The 19,171-nt window shown below is 42.3% G+C and overlaps 1 protein-coding gene across 8 annotated transcripts in view; it reads right to left on the bottom strand.

The window, feature by feature from the left end:
- The window catches only part of FOXN3 (forkhead box N3), a 192,042-nt gene that overhangs the window by 57,149 nt on the left and 115,722 nt on the right, over nt 1–19,171 (bottom strand). For all 8 annotated transcript variants that reach the window (XR_013980174.1, XM_080984504.1, XM_080984502.1 and 5 more), the window contains exon 4: nt 14,322–14,386. Coding sequence is in view for 7 of the 8 variants with exons in the window: in XM_080984504.1 (XP_080840630.1) it covers nt 14,322–14,386 (65 nt within the window). In the remaining variant the exon portion in view is untranslated. The remainder of the gene's footprint in view (nt 1–14,321; nt 14,387–19,171) is intronic.

The raw sequence follows: 19,171 nt of genomic DNA, 5'->3' as shown, positions 1-19,171 counted from the left end.
TATGCAACAGACTGCTTTGGTTGGATGCATGAAGTAGACCAAGAATGGGAAGGAGAGCCAGTGTGGTGTAGTGGTTAAGAGCGGTAGATTCGTAATCTGGTGAACCGGGCTCGCGTCTCCGCTCCTCCACATGCAGCTGCTGGGTGACCTTGGGCCAGTCACACTTCTCTGAAGTCTCTCAGCCCCACTCACCTCACAGAGTGTTTGTTGTGGGGGAGGAAGGGAAAGGAGAATGTTAGTCGCTTTGAGACTCCTTAAAGGGAGTGAAAGGCGGGATATCAAATCCAAATCCAAGGAGGTATCAGGATATACTGGCAGGTCTCTGGGTGATCTGCAGTAGATCAGAAAGGATTTTCAACTCCAAACTGCTTAAAAATAGAAATGACTCTCCCTCCCCTAAATTAATTAGATAGATGAAATGAAAAAAGCTTCAGTAACTAGGTTTGCATGTGGAAGGACAGTAAACTAATCTTAGTTATGGTACACAGAACATATCCCTGTACAAAACTATTCTAAGTTTTGTACCTGGTTCTAGCTGGAGGAGCTTGGGGTTCTAGTAAAACACAAAGTAGAAGTCTGCCCTCCCCTGGATCACATGCAGCCTCTCATATTAAAATGTCATTAGGTCTGGGCAATAGTCCTGGCATCAAAGTGGTGTGATGAAATGTGAGCTACAAATTGGGAGAAATAAGTATATTCTCAGTTTCCATTCTGCACCACAAAGTAGGACACAAATAAGCTCATTAGCCACGAAGAGTCACACCAAACGTGCATCATTTTATTGCTGCAGACCAGCATTTGAGCTCTGGAATTGAGTTTAAAGAAATCATAACTCACTACACCTGGTGTTAATTCTGTGCATGCACAGAGTTCACAAGGTAGCCTGAAATTTCTGAATGTGTGTGGATTTCATTGTATCCAGATATAATCTTATAAATAAGAGAAAGCCTCTCTTTTGCAGTTGCATTAATTTAAAAGAAATATATATTATGTGGCATGCTCAGAATAAAGCAGCTGCAATAATCATGTAAAGAAGTGATCCATTAAATACTGTTTGGTAGAAACATTAAGATAGTTAAGTACATCCCATCAGTGGTTTTGTTCTTTGCTGGCAAACCAAGATTTTCACAATTTCAATAAAACTGTCAGAACTTTAAACAAATGTGCAATTTCCACTGATGTCAATAATAATTTGGGAATGTCTCTCTGTTTGCAAACAGAGAAATCAGCATCAGCCAAGCACCAGCAACAGAACAGAACAATGCTTTAATAAATCCATACTTTGTTCACAAAGACTACACTTCGACTTTAAATTTAGTCTTTATTGGTTCATCAATGTGCTGTTGCAGGAAGCAAAACCCCACAAGGGAAAAGTGAACTGTAACCTCCCTTGCACATACACCAAAAAAGTTATTAGCTCTTGGAATATAGAAAACACTGGGCATCATACCCACTGAACCATTTGGACGGTTAAGTTGCAGCATGTGATTCAGCACAGTAAAAACTGGTACACGCCGTGGGGAGTTGGACAAAGAGGAGTTCACACACTGTGGATGTTAGACTTTAGAAGGCCAAGAATATGCAAATAGTCTTGCAGAGCCTTGAATCTAGATCCTGTTCCCTTAGCCAGCATTTGAGGACTAGACACATCTGGGCCAAACAGCCACAGACTGCACTGTTCCTACCATGAAGCTCTTTCTCACACACCTTTCCTGGGTTTCAGACAGAGATCTTCCTCACCTGAAGATGCCAAGGACTGAACCCGGGACCTTCTGCATGTAAAGTGCGTTGTCTACCACTGAGCCAAGGCTTTCCATTGGAGAAAAGGTTTCTCAGCAGCTGCATTCTCTAGGGGAGACCAGTCTCCACCTTCTCCAAAGGCCTTCCCAAAATAGGTAAGTTGAGGTACACTTTTGGCCGGCTGGAGTAACAATGGTTAAGTTGTTGGTTTTAGTTTAATTGGCTAATGCTTTTCTTTGTTCTGGCTATATTTATGTTATGTCTGCCTTTATTATATTCTAAATTTAGATTTTGTTGTTGGCCTCCTTCTGCACCTAGTACAGAATACTGGGATAGAAAAGTTAAGTAATAAATACGGTCCCTATATTTATTTATTTATTTACACCACACTCCACTCCCCCAAAGGCAACCAGTCTTTTTGTGGTTTATAAAACTCTGTGCTTTTAGATACAGGTGCTACAATTCGGACAATGTAATTCCAGGCTGCATTTTAGGTGCAGGGAAGTAACACAAAGTAAATTCTGTATCAATCTTTTATTTGTCACTGGGCATTTTTCTTTGCTTAGCTTAAGCTGGCAATAGTTTCTGGTGCCATTCACAAATATCAACCTTGGTCTGATTATGACGGAAATATAACTTTGCATTCTTTTCAAAAGGGTGACCGAAGTCCCCAAAACCTTAGTGTACACCTATTTTATCTCCTGCTGCTGTTCAAAAGCCAGGTCACTCTGACATAGGCAGCTTCAACCTTCCAGCCAGGTCATCAGCAATCTATTTACAGTGACAACGTGGAAGGCCAAGGTGTGTGTGTGTGTGTGTGTGTGTGTGTGTGTGTAGGATAAAGAAAGGGAGAAAAGTTTAAAACAAAAAAACAGTAGCAAAGTTCATTTATTAGTAAGTGATGCTGTGGAGCGGGGAGGGGGAGAGGGGGGAATTGCCAATGATCCTAATGTTAATATATGCAAATGAATCACATATTATTAAGAACAGAGCTGACTGTTCTTGTGACAGATGCTGCAATTAAATTAAAAAGGTTTCAAAGCTACTCTTAGTGTCCAGCTCAAAAGTTAATTGTTGGACTGTATTTAATGATCAGTTTATTAGATAAGGATCAGGCAGTTGACGTCATACCCATCCTAAACCCCCCTCATCATTACATAACATGCAAGGCAGAATTCCCAAAGCTTGTTCCCATTTGTTAGATAAATAAAAACGGCAGCAAATCCAGTAGATGTTAACGCTCCTGCTTGCCTTGCAAAGGGAAACCCTGGGCTGAATTTATGCAGCTGCATGTAAGAGGGTTTAATGTTCCAGTCTGGCAAGATCCCAGATTCTACTGTGAACTGATTTTATTGACTATATTCCTAAAATATTTTGGCCCCCTGACAGAAATTATCAATCTCGGAGGAGAAGACGGGGAGGAGAAGAGTGTAAGCCCAAGGTCTGCCTAGGCTTCCATAGTTTATTATGATGTCCTCATGGAGTCATTCTTGGAAGGGAAGGTGGAATGAAGGGCCAGTTGCAGCTCTTTCTCCCACTGCCAGCACATACTTTGAGGCCCATTTCACCCAAGTCGCTCACTTGTCTTTCTCCCCCACCCCACTCATACAGCAACTGTTCAACACCATAAGCACAATGAGGTGGGAATGGGGAACCAGCAGTTCTCCATATGCTGTGGGAATGCAGCTGCCACCAACCGCAGCCAGCAAGGCCACTGGCCAGGGATGTTGGAGTGATACTCAAACATCATCTAGACTACAGATTCTGCATCCCTAATATAAGGTGGGAGTCATGTTTCTAATATAGTAGATAGATCTTGGTGAAAGATGTGGTTGGAAAAAGGGTTCTATTGCACACCAAAGAGATAATTGTGGTGTCTTGTAACTTCTAATTTTGGTGTACAAAACCTCTCCCACTGTTGTGCTATTATTAAAAAGGTGTATACATCAAGAGAGTATTATTTGCAAATAAGGACAATCTATTTATGCAACCATTTTCTGCAGTGAACTGAATTTCTGCATCAGTTGTCACAAACTTAACTCTAATCATATGTAACATGCCTAGAATAGTGTAGGATTCAATACATCCATATTTTCCAAATTTTAGATGCACACGATGCACATCCACTTTAAAAACAAAAACAAAAACCACAACCGTATCATATGCCTTTCAATATATATACAAGTTGTAAAAAGAAAAAAGGACTGCACTCTTAACAGAAGACTGCACTCTTAAGATTGCATACATTGGTCTGGATCACATGTCCTGGTAAGACAAACTATGGCTTACTGAGACTACACAAATGTGCTGGCTCCCAAGGAGGAGCTCACACTTGTTTTGCTCATCCTTGGTCCTTATAATTCAGCACTACGTGGAAGCTAAGCCAAGAACAAACTTTAGTTACAAATCTTACTTACTTAGGGAGAAGAGAGCTTAACCACGACCCCTAGGTTCAGATGACAGATTAAGTCACACAGCTGTGATCTCCTCCCTGGAAGACAGCACGTTCCTGCTAAACCAGGCATCCCCAACCTGCAGCCCTCCAGATGTTTTGGCCTACAACTCCCATGATCCCTTGCTAACAGGACCAGTGGCCAGGGATGATGGGAACTGTAGTCCAAAACATCTGGAGAGCCGAAGGTTGGGGATGCCTGTGCTAACTTCTGTTAGTTCACTTCTCTCTGCCAGCCAATATTTGTTCTAAATTTACTGATTGTGGCTTTTTAAGGAACAAAACAAATCAAGATCCCTGGTTCAGACATAACGCTAATGAGGGATGAGACAAAGAGCCCTCTCGGGCATGCTCATGGTAAAAATATGGTTTACTGGAATGCGCCAGAAGTATCAGTTTCAGCTTGGAACCCAAAAGGTGTTCTAAAATCCAGCCATCACAAAATGTCAAAGCAGCACCCTACAGGGTAGAAATAAAGTAAGCAGCAGGCTTTCATTTGAGAGCAAATTTGACACTCAACTTTATACATTGTCCAGGCTGATCAATGCAATATATTAATATCTTAACGGTAACAAACACAACAGCAATCCCTGTTTGGATGTTGTCTTTGCTGAGAAAAGAAAGAGAGATAATCACCAAGAGCAACTGGGTGTTGTCAGTGTAAAATAAATTCCTCGCTACAGCAGCAAAGTTTCTAAAATACTGTCTTAGAACTCTATAATTACATACTGTAACAGTTACAGGTAAAATGGCAAGTTCTTTGGAGGAGGAGTGCGGTGATGCCAAGTCTCATGGAAACTAGTGTAACAAACACAACAATCACCATAAAGGATCTGAACTGAACCTTGCTGGAATTATTTTGGTCCCATGACTTGAGTGGCATCTTCCCTCTGGCACAAGTCTGCTATTTAACTTCAGGTGAACATTTTTTTTACTTTTCTTCTTACATTTATGTCCCATCTTCCTTCCACCATGGAACCCATCCAACGCACCAACCAGACCCAGACCTGCTTAGCTTCAGCCAAGTGATGGCTCCATATGCTTTCAGATCATACTAATAGTATAATGATACGAACAACAACAAGGGGTTGCACTAAATTCCCTTGGGCATCCTTTCCAATTTTGATTCTGTTCATTAAATGCATATTGCAAAGACTGTTCAAAGAGGTTCACCAGCTTTATCAGGTTGCAATTGCTGCGGCAACACTGCAAGGCAAGGCAGTATTATTACCTCCCATAACTGAGAGAGCATGACCAGCCTAAGGCTACCTACTGAATTTGTGGCAGAGGTGAGACTCAAACCAGAGACTTCGAGATTTATGGCTCCGGTTTTCAGCCACTACGCTACCGCAGCTGCCACAGATCTTATCTTCTACTGATGTCTACCATGAACAAATTGTGGTGCAGGAAAGTAGCGTTGGCTTAAGATGCAGATATTAAAGAGGGCATTTGTTAAACTAACCTCCTCACCTTTATTACTTGGTGCAAGAGATAAGACCTCTGAAAATCTTTCACTGGTGTTGGTTGTTGTTGTGGTGGTGGTGGTTTGATAGGAATAAATCACTTACAGCACTTCAGCTACATGAACTAAAACCAAGTAATGGTTAGTGAATCTATCTGTAATTACCGTATTTTTCGCACCATAGGGCGCACCTGACCATAGGGCGCACCTAGTTTTTAGAGGAGGAAAACACACACAAAAATATTCTGAATCAAATGTTGCACTACTAAACTATTTAATGCAGCAAAGCGGGCGGCTCCTGTCCGCTTTGCTGCTTTAAATCGAGCCTCAGAGGAGGGTAGGAAGGGGAACCATGGCTTATCTAAGTCCAGTTAATAATGCTGAGCCTGACTTATGGCCATTGAGATTAGCCTGGCCGTCTCAGTGGAAATCTGGGGAGGCTGAGGTGGACTTTCCAGTGGTCAAAGTGTGGTTGTGTCTTCCTGCCCGGCATCTATTTCCTGCCCTCTTTCCCCCCTGCACCCCTGCACCCTGCTTCAAGGGAAGGAAGTGGAGCCATGGATCCTCTGCTCGCAACTGCAGTGGATTCCCTCCACTTTGAAACAGGAAAGTGGGAGAGAAGCTGCTTAGTGGAGTGTAAGCTGCTCCTCCCCCACTTTGCTGCTTCAAAGGATGCAGCCAGTCAGTCCCTTCTCCCTCCTGGGGAAAAGCCCGCAAGAGCGCACGAAGCTTGTGTGCGGCTCTTGGGGGCTTTTCCCGCCTGCCTCCCCCCTGCATTCGCTCCATAGGACGCACACACATTTTCCCTTGCTTTTTAGGAGGGAAAAAGTGCGTCCTATGGTGCGAAAAATACGGTAAGGCCTCCCTTTACATCTGGTGGACACACTCAAGTATAATCTACATGCGTAACCCACCAGGAGTGAAGGGCATGCACAAGAACTATGGTGTATGGAAAGACAGTTTTCTGATCCCTTCTCCACCCCCCCAGCCACCTGCACCCATGAAAATCTCTCTTCAGTGTACTGGGAAGTGGTGGCTCCTGTGCAATGGGACCATGGGAGAGCTACTGTGGAAGGTGGAAATTGCCCTAAAACCAGGAGTAGCAACATCCAATTTGGGGCAACTTCCCCCTCTGACAGCATCCTCTCCTAGTCATTTCACATTGGTCAAGAGTGGCCCCATGACAGCTGCAGGGGTAGGAAGAGGTGGAAAATTTATTAGGGTCCAAGCCACATTTAGGTGTCCTTCAAAGAAGAAGAAAAGAGGGTGGCGACTCAGAAGCTACGGTGTGCCATTTCCTGGCTGCTGTTTCAAAGTAATTTAAAAGCCACACACTTTTCTCTACAAACATGTGTTCTTTACACCTGGGGTGCTTCCAGACTGGTGCTATTTTTGGGTGGGATGCAATCATATACCGGCAAACTCAGGTTGCACAATTATCGCTGGCTGGGAGCTCTTTCTCAAGAAATCTACTTCTCCAAAATATTGGATTTTTTGCAGTAAGGATAAGTGACAGGAAAATGCACTGGAAAGTGTTGGGTAACACTTCCTTTGATGCAATGTCTTATTTCCTTCCTGCAAACAAATCAAAATGAATGCTTAATAAGCAGGTTGTCTAGACACACTATTGATGGGATACACTACTTTTTTTGCATTTCTGCCCGAGGTTGAGCACGCAAGTACAACTTTTCTGTACGTCCATTAAAACACACACACACAATAGTGTTGTGCTGCTTGCTTGAGAGAAGTTTCATAAAGACACTAAACACCCCAAATGCTGCAACTTGCACTGGATCAGGCCTACAGACTACAGCACTAGTAAATCGCTGCAAATCGTGATATGTTTTGATCATCACTATGCCAGCATAAATGTTTAGGAATAGAGGTGACAGCGCAGTATGCCTCTGTAGACGGATGCTTGTATCACAGGTGGGGAGAGTGCGGTTTCAATCAGGTCTTGTTTAAGGGTTTCCTATAGGCAACTATCATAATGCCAGCACACCTTAGAGATCTTCACATGTTAACGTGCATGAAAAGGCAAAACAATATTACCACGGGCTCGTGGGTCATGCCTTTAAGCAATGCAGCCAATGGGACCACACAGCTCCTCTCAGTCCCGCCCCATCCAAGGCGTGCGCGCGCTAGCAGTGGCATCTGATGTGGAGAAGGCTTTGAATGTAGAGGCCTTCCAGGATCCTGCATCTGCAAAAAGCCTCCAGACACACAAGGTTGGTGTGCTGAAGCCTGTGCTAACTTGGTCACTATGGGGAAATCCAAGGACCATCTGAGAACAAAGGGGAGGGTGGAATGGTTACAGACAACAGCCCTCCTAAGGCAAGCAGGTTCCAGGTTAACTTACCATATGGGAGAGTCTGGCAATGATCCTCAGATGGTGATATATTAAAGTGATTCCATTACCTCCATCCCCTGTAGTCAATCCAGTTCCCACCCACCCCAAGCTGGTTTGTGTGTGTAAACTGGTGAACTGCTCTACTGCTGGAGGCTCCCCACACATTTTCCAGGTTTTAAAATGCACAGGTATTTTTTTTACAAGTATAGAAGGGCTCTTCCATTTCAAACAGTCACCATCCACCTCATGGAACGATGGGGAGAGGATAAGAGTGAAATGTGACACCAATCTTAGCTATCCTATACCTTTGACCAAAGAACAGTACGCTCCTTTTATCTGGGATGGTTGTCCTCTTCCACCGAGTATCCAGCTTCGGGAGGGATGTACATGGAGTGGTAAGGGAGGAAGGTGACACCTGCCTAGCCAGCCAATTAGCCAAATCGACCCTGGTGATCAACGGGGTGACAAATGTCACAGGTAGATCACCCTCACATCCCAATCTTAGCCATGGAAAAATAAATAAAGCCCCAGTTATCAAGAGTTTACAACGCACAGACTTTAGCCTATACAAAGCACAAAGACCTTGGGAGAAAAATATTCTGAGTTCATCTGAAACGAGGAAAAAGAAACTGCAAACACATGGCTTGCATGTGCTTGAACGCTGTCGCCATTTTTTTCCAGGTCACAGCTAAGGATGGAAAATCGAAAGACAAGGCAGCCCAACTACCTGTTTAACTGCATCAATTATCTGCCACCAAAAATAATGAAGGAGCATGCCTTGGATGCAGTTATAAATCATACACTGATTTAAACACATGGATAACACCAGTGAACCTGCTTGGAAAAGGAGTTAACAAACATATTGCTTCTTTTAGACCAGATGTGGCCACAGTGAACAAACCATTTAATTACCCTATTTCAGATTTCTATAGATGTTGCTCTACCTTATGCTTTCCCATGATCTAAGCATATAATTTTTATTTGCTTTCCCACAGCCCTTTTTAGATTACAACATCAGAGAGGCTGGGCAAGGGCTTGCAAAGAACAATGTTGTCATCAGCAAAACTATTTTTCATCATGCATTTCAGCAAAGATAGTGTTTTTCTTTCCCTTTTCCTGCTCAACACTTCATCCAGGAGCCCTGGCTTCAAGATAACTACACCCCTACCTAACGTTTGTGGTGTACCCTGACCTGACCTGAAGTAGCAACCACTCCCCTCGGTTGTCAAGGTAATGTAAACAAAGGCAGCAAACTTTGCCCAGAGGCATTCACAAGTGGCTACGGTAGTCAGCTGACACACAAATCAAACTCAGACAGAGTTTTGAAATTAGTGAAGAATGTTTTTGCCTTGTAGCCAGCTTAGCTATATTATGATCTCTGAAGATGCAGCTAGTTCTAAACTGTCTAAAATCCCAGTAAATGCCAGAAGCATCACTGGCTGCCTCAATAAACGGTATTAAGATGGTGTGCTGACTGTAGAGCTATCACATTTACACACCTATAAACATTTGTGGCATTCTGATATTCTGTCCTGTCACCTTTTTTCTTTCCAATGAATTCACCCTGCCTCTGCTAAGACAAATCATCCCCATCTCACATTGTCATGGCCACACCTGTGTCCTCTGGATTTAACTGTGTGGGGAATTTCCCATCATTCCACTTCAGCTCTTTGCTGCAGAATAGGAAGCCTTGAATAATTCCGCTGAAAAGATGGCGTGGAACACAAAAGTTCCATGGAGCACAGTTCAGGCAGGGGAGAGTCTACTGCCTACCCTCCACCAGATAGCGAAGTGAACACAACCACAAATAACTTGCTGGAGGCATGAAACTCACTTGGGCAAACCATTCTATCTAAGCTTACGACATCTCACAAGAGAAATTGTGAAGACAAAATGGAATAGCCCTATGTACATTACTGCACACTTCCTCAAGGAAGGGCAGAAAAACAGATAGGATATTTTAAATACTTGCTGGCCCAGCATCCCCATTATGCTTGCTACTGCTGAAAACTGTCAGTCCCACCCTAGCTACCCCTTCAATTTTGCCCCATCTTACTAATGACCATAGTTAAAACACAACACAACATTTCTATTTCAAAAGCTTTCCGCAGGATTTGTGCAGCCTGCTCAAGTTATCCCTCCAATTGCAACCACTCTGCCTAAAGCCACAGTGAAATAAAGACAAGTAGCCAGTCATTAGTTCTAACCAACATTCACTGTAACATAGACTTGGTGAAAGTCTGCTACTCCACAGGAATCTGGTGGTTTTCTTACCTGAATAGATGTTGTTAGAGCCACTGGATGAATCTAGTAGTAAGACTTTAGCATTCGAATATGGGTAAGCAAAATATTTTTAAGTAAGAGACCATTGTACCAAGGCCAGTCCCCTTGATATTTAAACCTACAACTGTGCTAACAAGAATACCTCTACCTTCACTGCTGAACTTAAAATACTGACCTATTAAAAATGCTCTGCCCTATTAACATTTATTTTAGATGTATTACAGATCAGATCCACTTCTACGTTCCTTGACATTTTCTTCAATGTTCACCTCTGTACCTTTTCATCCTGTTCCAAATGTGCAGAAGAATACGGGTGTTAGAAAGTCTCAAGACGCAGATTTTTATCACAGGAACGAACTGTCCTAATCACGAGAAAATCATAGTTCGAGCCGAGTCTTGTTCCATCCATGGTTCTTGCTGTGTTGCACCACTCTTCCCTTCTCCTGAAACTATGTTCTGCCTACCTTGACCATAATCATATCGGACAAGGAACACGTCTCTTCAACACCCTGCACAGCTCTCATCCATTCAACTGCAAGCTGTACAAAAGTCCATGTACTTATGCATACACGCATGGAAAACGCAATCCTATCCATGTTTACTCAGAGCTTTACTCACATCCCACTGTGCTCAGTGTAGTTAATTTCCAGGCAAGTGTGAAAAGAAGTGCAGTCTTAGTAAAGCTTTCTGAGATGTTTAGGTTCATTGCAAGGACATGGATAACAAAAACCTTGACCTCTCTTCCAATGGTAACCCAAAACAGAACTAATCCACCAAATATTTAATCATGAAGCTGACACTGGAAATTTCTCTTTTAAAATCACTCCATCAGTATATTAAGTGCACTTGGGCTTTGAACAGCAACTTTACAAGGAAGATGGTGTCACTGGTTGGTTATTTAATGCTCAGCCAATAATTATTTTATATCAGTAACTGAAAATGCAGAACTCTAAGTCTGAAATATTGCCAAAAGACTGCAAAAGCGTGGTAGCATCAGTAATGCAACAGGAGAGAATACATGCAATGTTAATGTGTTTTACTGACCATATGAACATTCCAAGGGAATCTATTTGTAGGACTTCAAAATCTTTCACATTGTTCCTTGGTTTTTTTTTGTGTGTTTGTGTGTACCATGTGTTTATGATTCTGGATAATTCCTAGGAAAAACGGATGTATCATATTCAATGGGAAGTACCCTGAGGCTGCTGACTATATAAGACTGATTGTATTGCTTTGATTTGCCGATCTGTATTTTCAACACACACACACACGTGCTGGAATGAGCAAGGCCGCTTGTTATAACCAGCCACTACTATGAACCTCCCTCAAATTACTGTGAGGCAGCACTGAGCTCAAATAAGATTGTATGTATATAAATAAATAAATAAATAAATAAATGCAAGAACATGTAATTCAGTAACATAAAATAATAAAGAAATAAAAAAATAAAGACAATAAAAATGAATAAAAATTAAAATTAAATATATACACACACATACATATATACAAATTTGGGTTGTTTCATCCACAATCCCTAGAAAAAATAATTATTGGTGTGGGAGAAGCTGTACACTTTTTAAAGAATGATTTGTTTTATTTATAAGTATTGCCCTCGAGGTCTTGTGACTCGAGGCCTTATTGTTACTTGAATTTCACAGAGTAGCATTTTTCACAGGAGGCATTTGAACACTGCCATCATCATTAATATATAAAATAGTTTTTGGGCACATAGCTGAAAATAAGATTGTCAAGATGTCTGCCAAGACAATGGTTTTATGCCTTCATTTATAAAACAAGGTTTTATGCCCTTATTGTTGTCCCAAGGTGAGAATTTTGGGTTAGGCAGCTGTTCCTGCACGTGCCACATGATAGATGGTGGAAGGTATAGCTGCTAAAATTCAGCCTTCTTTAGATACTGCACTCTAGCCTAGTCCAAATGAACTAGAATTCTAAACTAACAAAAGCCCAGATGTGCTTATTCCTCTAAATGATGAAAACTTGCCTGGTTCTTAATTTAACACATTCATATTCCCAGGATTCTACAGTGGTTTTTGAATTTCGACCTAGCTAGCTGCTCAAACCTACCCATTTCATTGAGCATCGAAACTCTGCTTCACCTTCCATTTCCTCCTAATCCACAATATTAAGTTCTTACAATTTGGTGTGGAGGGGTGAGCTGGGGTGGGGGTGGGGGAACAAGAGGAGAGAGCCATTTGTAAACCAGTCTGTAATACGGCACACGCAAGAAATCTGAATGTGTTTTCAGGGCAGTCCATTCTATGGACCAGAAGAGGGAAAATATCAAAACAAAACTTTCCCAGCCACAGATTGTAACATGGGATTCAAAAGCAGTCAGCTTGGCCGTATGCTGGCCAGCTATTGCTAGACAACTGTGCTATTTTTGGTATGTGCTGCTGCTGCTTCATTGTTCGGCTGTTTGGGTTTTATTTTGCATGGTTTTGCATTATTTTAGTGGTGTTTTCGTTAGGTGCTTTTTAAAATTTGTGAAGCACTGTGGTATTTTTGGATGAACTGCAATATATAAATAGCTTAAAGGGGGAAATACAGTGGATAATGAGTCCCCCAGACTTTGCGTTCACACATTCCAAGGCTATACAGTGGTACCTCGGCTTAAGTACTTAATTCGTTCTGGAGGTCTGTTCTTAACCTGAAACTGTTCTTAACCTGAAGCACCACTTTAGCTAATGGGGCCTCCTGCTGCCGCCACATGATTTCTGTTCTCATCCTGAGGTAAAGTTCTTAACCCGAGGTAATATTTCTGGGTTAGCGGAGTCTGTAACCTGAAGCGTATGTAACCTGAAGCGTATGTAACCCGAGGTACCACTATAAAGCCAAAATGGTAATCTTACTTTGGATATGGAACCGTGATCACTGCGCCTTATGTACAGATAATAATTGCTTCCTTAAAACATGGCCGTTTCCCTGTTTTGAGTGCTGCTTTTGCATCAGGTAGGGAGGCTGGCCTTCAAATTTTCATTTGGCATCAAATTCATTTAAGCAGCATCATCTCCATAAAGTACTATGTAATCTTTCACTACAACCTGATATTTACAGACATTTTCAGCAAATGCAATCCATGGAAAAACACAAAAGACAAGTACCTCCATTAATCTAGAAAATTAGCCTCCTTGTCTTTTCTAAATGCAAATGAAGCAGTAGCCATAGCTGGCTGCCAGATTTTGGTTACGTGTTCTGATTACTGCCTCCCAAGAGTTATGGAAAGATAGGCAGATCTCCTATTGATATGTGCAATCGAATTTCACAGAATAGCAGCCTGGAAGTACAGCTGATAAAACTATACCCAAAAGATAACCCGAGTCTAGATCGGATTACAATTATGATTCAGAATGTGGCGCACACACACAAGCATGAAAGTGATGCTCCAAGTTGCATCAGATCCAATTTCCAAGTTACAAATGCATAATGTACTAGTTAAGATTATTCTAATGGGAAAAAAGAAGCCTCACAGATATACACATCTCTCCAGTACTGAATAGGGGAAACGGTCGGAATATAACAAAATTTCAAAAACGGAAGACTTTGTGCCTTTATATCAATCACCTTCTGCTGCTGTAGAGCTGGCAGACAATTGCTGCAAGTTATTTTTGCACAGGCGCAATAAGGAGCAAAGTTATTATCTTTATCAACACAATTGAAAGTTACCGGAACATGTCCTGCATAAACTCTGTTGACTTTGCTAGAAATGGGAGATAACAAAATCAATGATGTACATGGAGGGGGGGAGAGAGGGAAGGAAGGAAGAAGAGAGCCACCTTCACAACACACTGTAACCTTTTCCAATAAATGTTTTGCATGTTATAAAGGTAGGCACAGAGAAATATATATATTTATATATCTGTGGTGTACACACACACACACACACACACACACACGAGTCCACCACAGCTTCTTTCCAGAAAGCTTGTGAAAATCATGATAATGCTCAAAAGAATTAATGACGGGGAGGGAGAAGGGAAGATGTCAAGGGAAGAAAAATGGAATATATGACCTACCTTGCAGAAGGGCTCCATTTCGCTTGAAAAAGGTGCTTCCTGGCCAAATAGGTGGACCTGATGTGCTGAAGGCAATAAAAAAAGAAGTGTAAAGAAAATCTTTATGTGATTTCGCAGTTGGCATAATTATACCTTCTTCTTCCTTTTTTTTAAAGCGTGGCATCTGTTTCACTGTGGTAAGAACAGAGCATTTTGTTTTTAAAGCGTAGGGCTTAGCTCTTCATTAAAAAAAATAATTATTTAACTATCACATTCTATTCACAAGAAGAAACTCAGCCCAATGTCGGCCCACACACTTTTAAGAAGGGAGGGAAGAGAAATCTAGAAACAAAAATATTTCTCCCACACACAATTTAAAAAAACATAATAAATTCATAGCCCGGCAAAACATACATTAAGCTTACTTCTGAAATGCAAAAATGCTTGACACACTCACACTCCATAAGCCAGATCTCACTTCCCATTTTAAAAAGTATAAACCAAAGGCGGCATCTGTTGCTTGCATAAACCAACCCTGAACCAGATGCTGTTTTATTGCAACCTAGAGGACAACTTCTTATGGCGGCAAAGGTGGGTCTTTCCGGGTGCAATCTTCTGGAAGTTAGGCTTCACAGGTGGCGGTGTGAATTTTGAAGTTTGCACGTGTATATATCAACAAGTTTGTGCACAGGCATTCTGCCTATGAAATCTGTCAACAACTATGTGTGTGTGTTGATGGATCATGTCTATACATGTGTATGTCCACAGGTCAAATCGCATGATGTTCTACAAAGGTTAACAATTTTCTCCAATTCAAAGGCTTCGGGGTATCAGAATTGGAGAAAGACATTATCTCCTCTTCAGCTTAGAAAAAGGGTTTTTTTAAAGCTATATTAGATGCTCTTGGTTAAACCCTGAAGCTATTTCATCACACAATGCTTAAAGGCAAAACACACCCACACACCCACAACGCTGTGAGATTTGGGGCCAACTTGAGAGCGGCCTATCTAATCACCAATGGCATCACTGTAGCTAGGAAACAACTCTTGATATGCAGAGACTTGCAGCTTAATTTCAGGTTTGCGGCACACTATCAGCACTAAATCAACTAACCAAAGACATTTGATCCAATAGATAAATGGAACTATGTCCAGTTATTTTCTTAACTTCATTGACACGAGGACGTCTGAAAGTTGAATCAGGCAAGGTTTACGATCTGCCACATCCCTGCTCTGCTCTGTCTTAATAGATAGAATAAATTGCAGCTAAGGAAATAGATGGAGGCACAAACAGTCATCATCTTCTTATGGAACGATCATCACATTACCGCCAATTTGCACAACCTTTAGATTGATGATTCAGCCCAACCTTCACACGTCTTCATACCCACTGCTGGGCAGGTTTTAATTATAGTCATAGCAGGTGTATTAGAGTGGATTAGCTGCTTCTACAAGCAACAGCTGAGACACCCCCCCACACACAATAGCCAACATAACTGCCTTGCACATGTCAAACACTGCATTCTGCATGCAAATATGCCCTGCATCTATATTCAGATGCCAAATCCTTTCTATCACACCGTTTCAGCCAAAGTACATATTGCCTAGTTTATTAAAAGCAACAACAAATAATGTGTGCTATTTTATTTATTGTTGTATGTCGCTTTGGGTTGCATTCTGTCCTCACTGTTGTCACACAGATTCCTGTGGGAAGCCAACAAGCAGATCCTAAGCTCAACAGCACTCTCTCCAACTGCATTTCCCACTGACTGGTTTCAGAGGCACCGCCTCCAACAGAACAGTCGTTGCGGCTAGCAACCATTGAAACCTTATTCTTCATGAATGAGTTCTGTCCCGACTTCCCTTCAGTCTACTACAGGCTTATAAACCTGGAAATGGTAAGCTTAAGGGGGAAAGGAAAGAGAAGAAAGCATCCATTAGAATCAAGATCTTTCAAAACAGACTGAAAAATATTCCCTTAAATGGGGGATGCATCTTCTACCTAAATATAGAAGGGTGGGTATTTCCCTCCCAGGAAAATGAATTCAATTTAGAAAAAAGAAGAGAAGGAAAAGGCTATTAGTGCCTGACCGCAACTAGTTACACAAGGAAGATTTTACACACATGCACACACGCGGTCACTGCAGTTGGGTGCCTTGCAACATTCAAGTGACATACTAAGCTAATAATGTGAGAACAGAAGCCTCTTGTTTGTAAGCCTCCATTTATCCAAGTCATCACTATTTCTCCTTAAAATTAGGTTTTAATTTCAGCTGTTATTTGCATTTACTCAAGGAGAAGCAAAAACTTTCAAGTACAGCACAAACTGTTTTCTGTGTTGAAAAAAGGGGCCTGATGATGTCATCATTTTCATGTTCCTCTTAAACCTCACACAAGATACACAGGCCCACCGCAGAGTTGAAAAGTTAAATTTTCTATCCATTACAAGTGATGGCATATTATTGACATATTAAAGCCAATGCATGTTAAAACCAATAATGGTTTTAGTGACCATATGGTCATTTTCAGCTTTCACCTCTTAAATAGATTATAAAATCATAAAACTCAACAAGCACTTCATATACTTCCTGATTTTTTCACTCTTAAAGCAGCAATACGAATATCTACCTTGGCCAAAACATCAACAAATCTATTTGTGATTTGAGGAGGTGGGGCAGTGAACTGAGGGCATTCAAGGGAAATGACAAAAGTAAATACTATATTGGCAGCACTCATGCAAAACAGGTTTTTATCAGAGTCACGAGGGGGAGAAATTGAGCCACCAGGAACAATCAACCCCTTTCCAAGAAACCTAAACCCCACCCCTGCTAACCCAGAGTTCTCTGAATTCCCTGCACATTGGCAAAGCACCCAACGCTTCATAGTTGTTCGTACAGGAGTCACAAGGTCTAGCACAAGATGGCACTGGGCAAGGCTAGCAAAGCAACCATTTTGGGGCAGATCCTGGTGTCACGCCCCAAAGAATTTCCATCCATGGGAGACAGAATGACTAACAACAGGGCTAACTACTGCTTGAGGAGGAGGAGCGGTTCAGAGTGGAATCAAACTTTAGGTATTTCACCAAAAGGGAGGAAAAAACCCCAGTACATACATAGTCCAAGGCATTCTGATTACTCAAAGTCTTGTAGTTTATCTTGTATGTTTTTTTGTATATTGGCAGGGGGTTTAAGGGGCCAAAGTTCAATGATAAGAGCACATTATTTGCACGCAAAGGGTCCAAGGTTCAATCCTTGTCTCTCCCACCTCCCCACCCCTCAGATACGGCTGAGAAAGACCCTTGCCTGAAACCCGGAGAGCCACCAACAGTCAATGCAGATGATACTATGCCAGGGTCATGGACTGGCTGTATGCAGAAGAGCGGTGAGAGGCACCAGCTATGGAACCCCCCAGGGAAGAAGGCTCAGAACCAGAGGATTGGTGGTGGGAAGGTGATGAGTGGTCAGAAGGAGAAGGAGCAGGCTAGGAGGAGGCGTCGGTGTTGGAAGCAGAAGTAGTGACAGTGTTTAGTGAACAGGAAGATGTTGCAGCAGGGAACAGTTCAGACACCGAGGCAGAAGCGGGGCTGGGGAGGAGTAGGGCCAGGAGGCAGGGAGGCCGGCTGTGGAAGAAGCCAGGGAGTCTCCCCCTCCTGCTGCGACCAGCTCTCCTCCACCCTGGTCTCCTAGCACACACAAGAGTAATGAAACAGCCAGATCAAGAGGAGGTTGTGTGCAGATGCAGGCTGAGACTGCACGAGAAAGACCTTGGAGATGAGGAGATCTAGTGGGCAGGGACCTTCAGTCCTCGCAAATGCTTCCGTCGGGGCAAGACCTCCAGTTGTGGTTTGCTTCCTTGAATAAAGAGTTAACTTCAGTGGCCTATGGTGATTTATTGTTTGGTTGCTGACCTACCCAACTCCAGCCCTGAAAGCAATCTGACTTGGGTAAGGAAGCCACTTGTGTTTGGCACCAGGGGTCTTATAGCCCTTCCCTTTGCAGTCTCTTGAAAAGGTACTGCAGCCAGAATATGGGGAAATTGCCACACTCTTACATACCCAAGTCACTTCACTAATCCAATAAGCTTAGTATATAGTTCCCACTGGTAGCTGCTTTCCAGGGTTTCAGGCAGGGAACCCTTGTAGCCCCACCTGGAGATACCAGGGGTAGAATCTGGGGCCTTAGGCATGCAAAGCCAAAGCTCTACCTCTGAGTTACAGCCTGTCAGCATCTTGATTGCAGAACTGCTTTCTGAGTGTGCATGGGGCTCTTTGCATCTTGCCCAACAGCAGCTACTGTTCCAACATAAACCAAGTCCAATACAGTGGTGCCTCGCAAGACGAAATTAATTCGTTCCGCGAGTCTCTTCGTCTTGCGAAGCACGGCTATTAGCGGCTTAGCGGCTTAAAGAAAAAGGAAACAAACTCGCAAGAACTCGCAAGACGTTTCGTCTTGCGAAGCAAGCCCATAGGGAAATTCGTCTTGCGGAACGACTCAAAAAACGGAAAACTCTTTCGTCTTGCGCGTTTTTCGTCTTGCGAGGCACCACTGTACTTTATGACTGGCAGGAATTGAAAGGAGCTTAGTCCTCACAGCTAGTCATCAAAGCGGGAGAGAAGGATTTGCAATCAGGAATCCATCTACACTTGTGAACGCCAACAGGTCTTACTAATGTTCATATCTATGTTTATAAATAATCACTTGGCAATCTGAAAACAGCCTTCAACAACGTACAATACAATGATCTGCTAACGTTTAGGGCAGGAACGAGGTAGAAGTAGGATTAGAGACTGTTTCTTTAGCCAGAAGTTCTACAAAGAATTGCTAATATATAAAACCTAGTCACAGCCTAGTCTACATTGCAGCATTATAAAAT

The sequence above is a fragment of the Podarcis pityusensis genome (genome assembly GCF_964106645.2).
Source record: "Podarcis pityusensis genome assembly, chromosome: 1".
NCBI classification, from domain to species: domain Eukaryota; kingdom Metazoa; phylum Chordata; class Lepidosauria; order Squamata; family Lacertidae; genus Podarcis; species Podarcis pityusensis.
The sequence above is the reverse complement of the archived record's forward strand: the minus strand, read 5'-3'. Positions and strand labels throughout refer to the sequence as shown.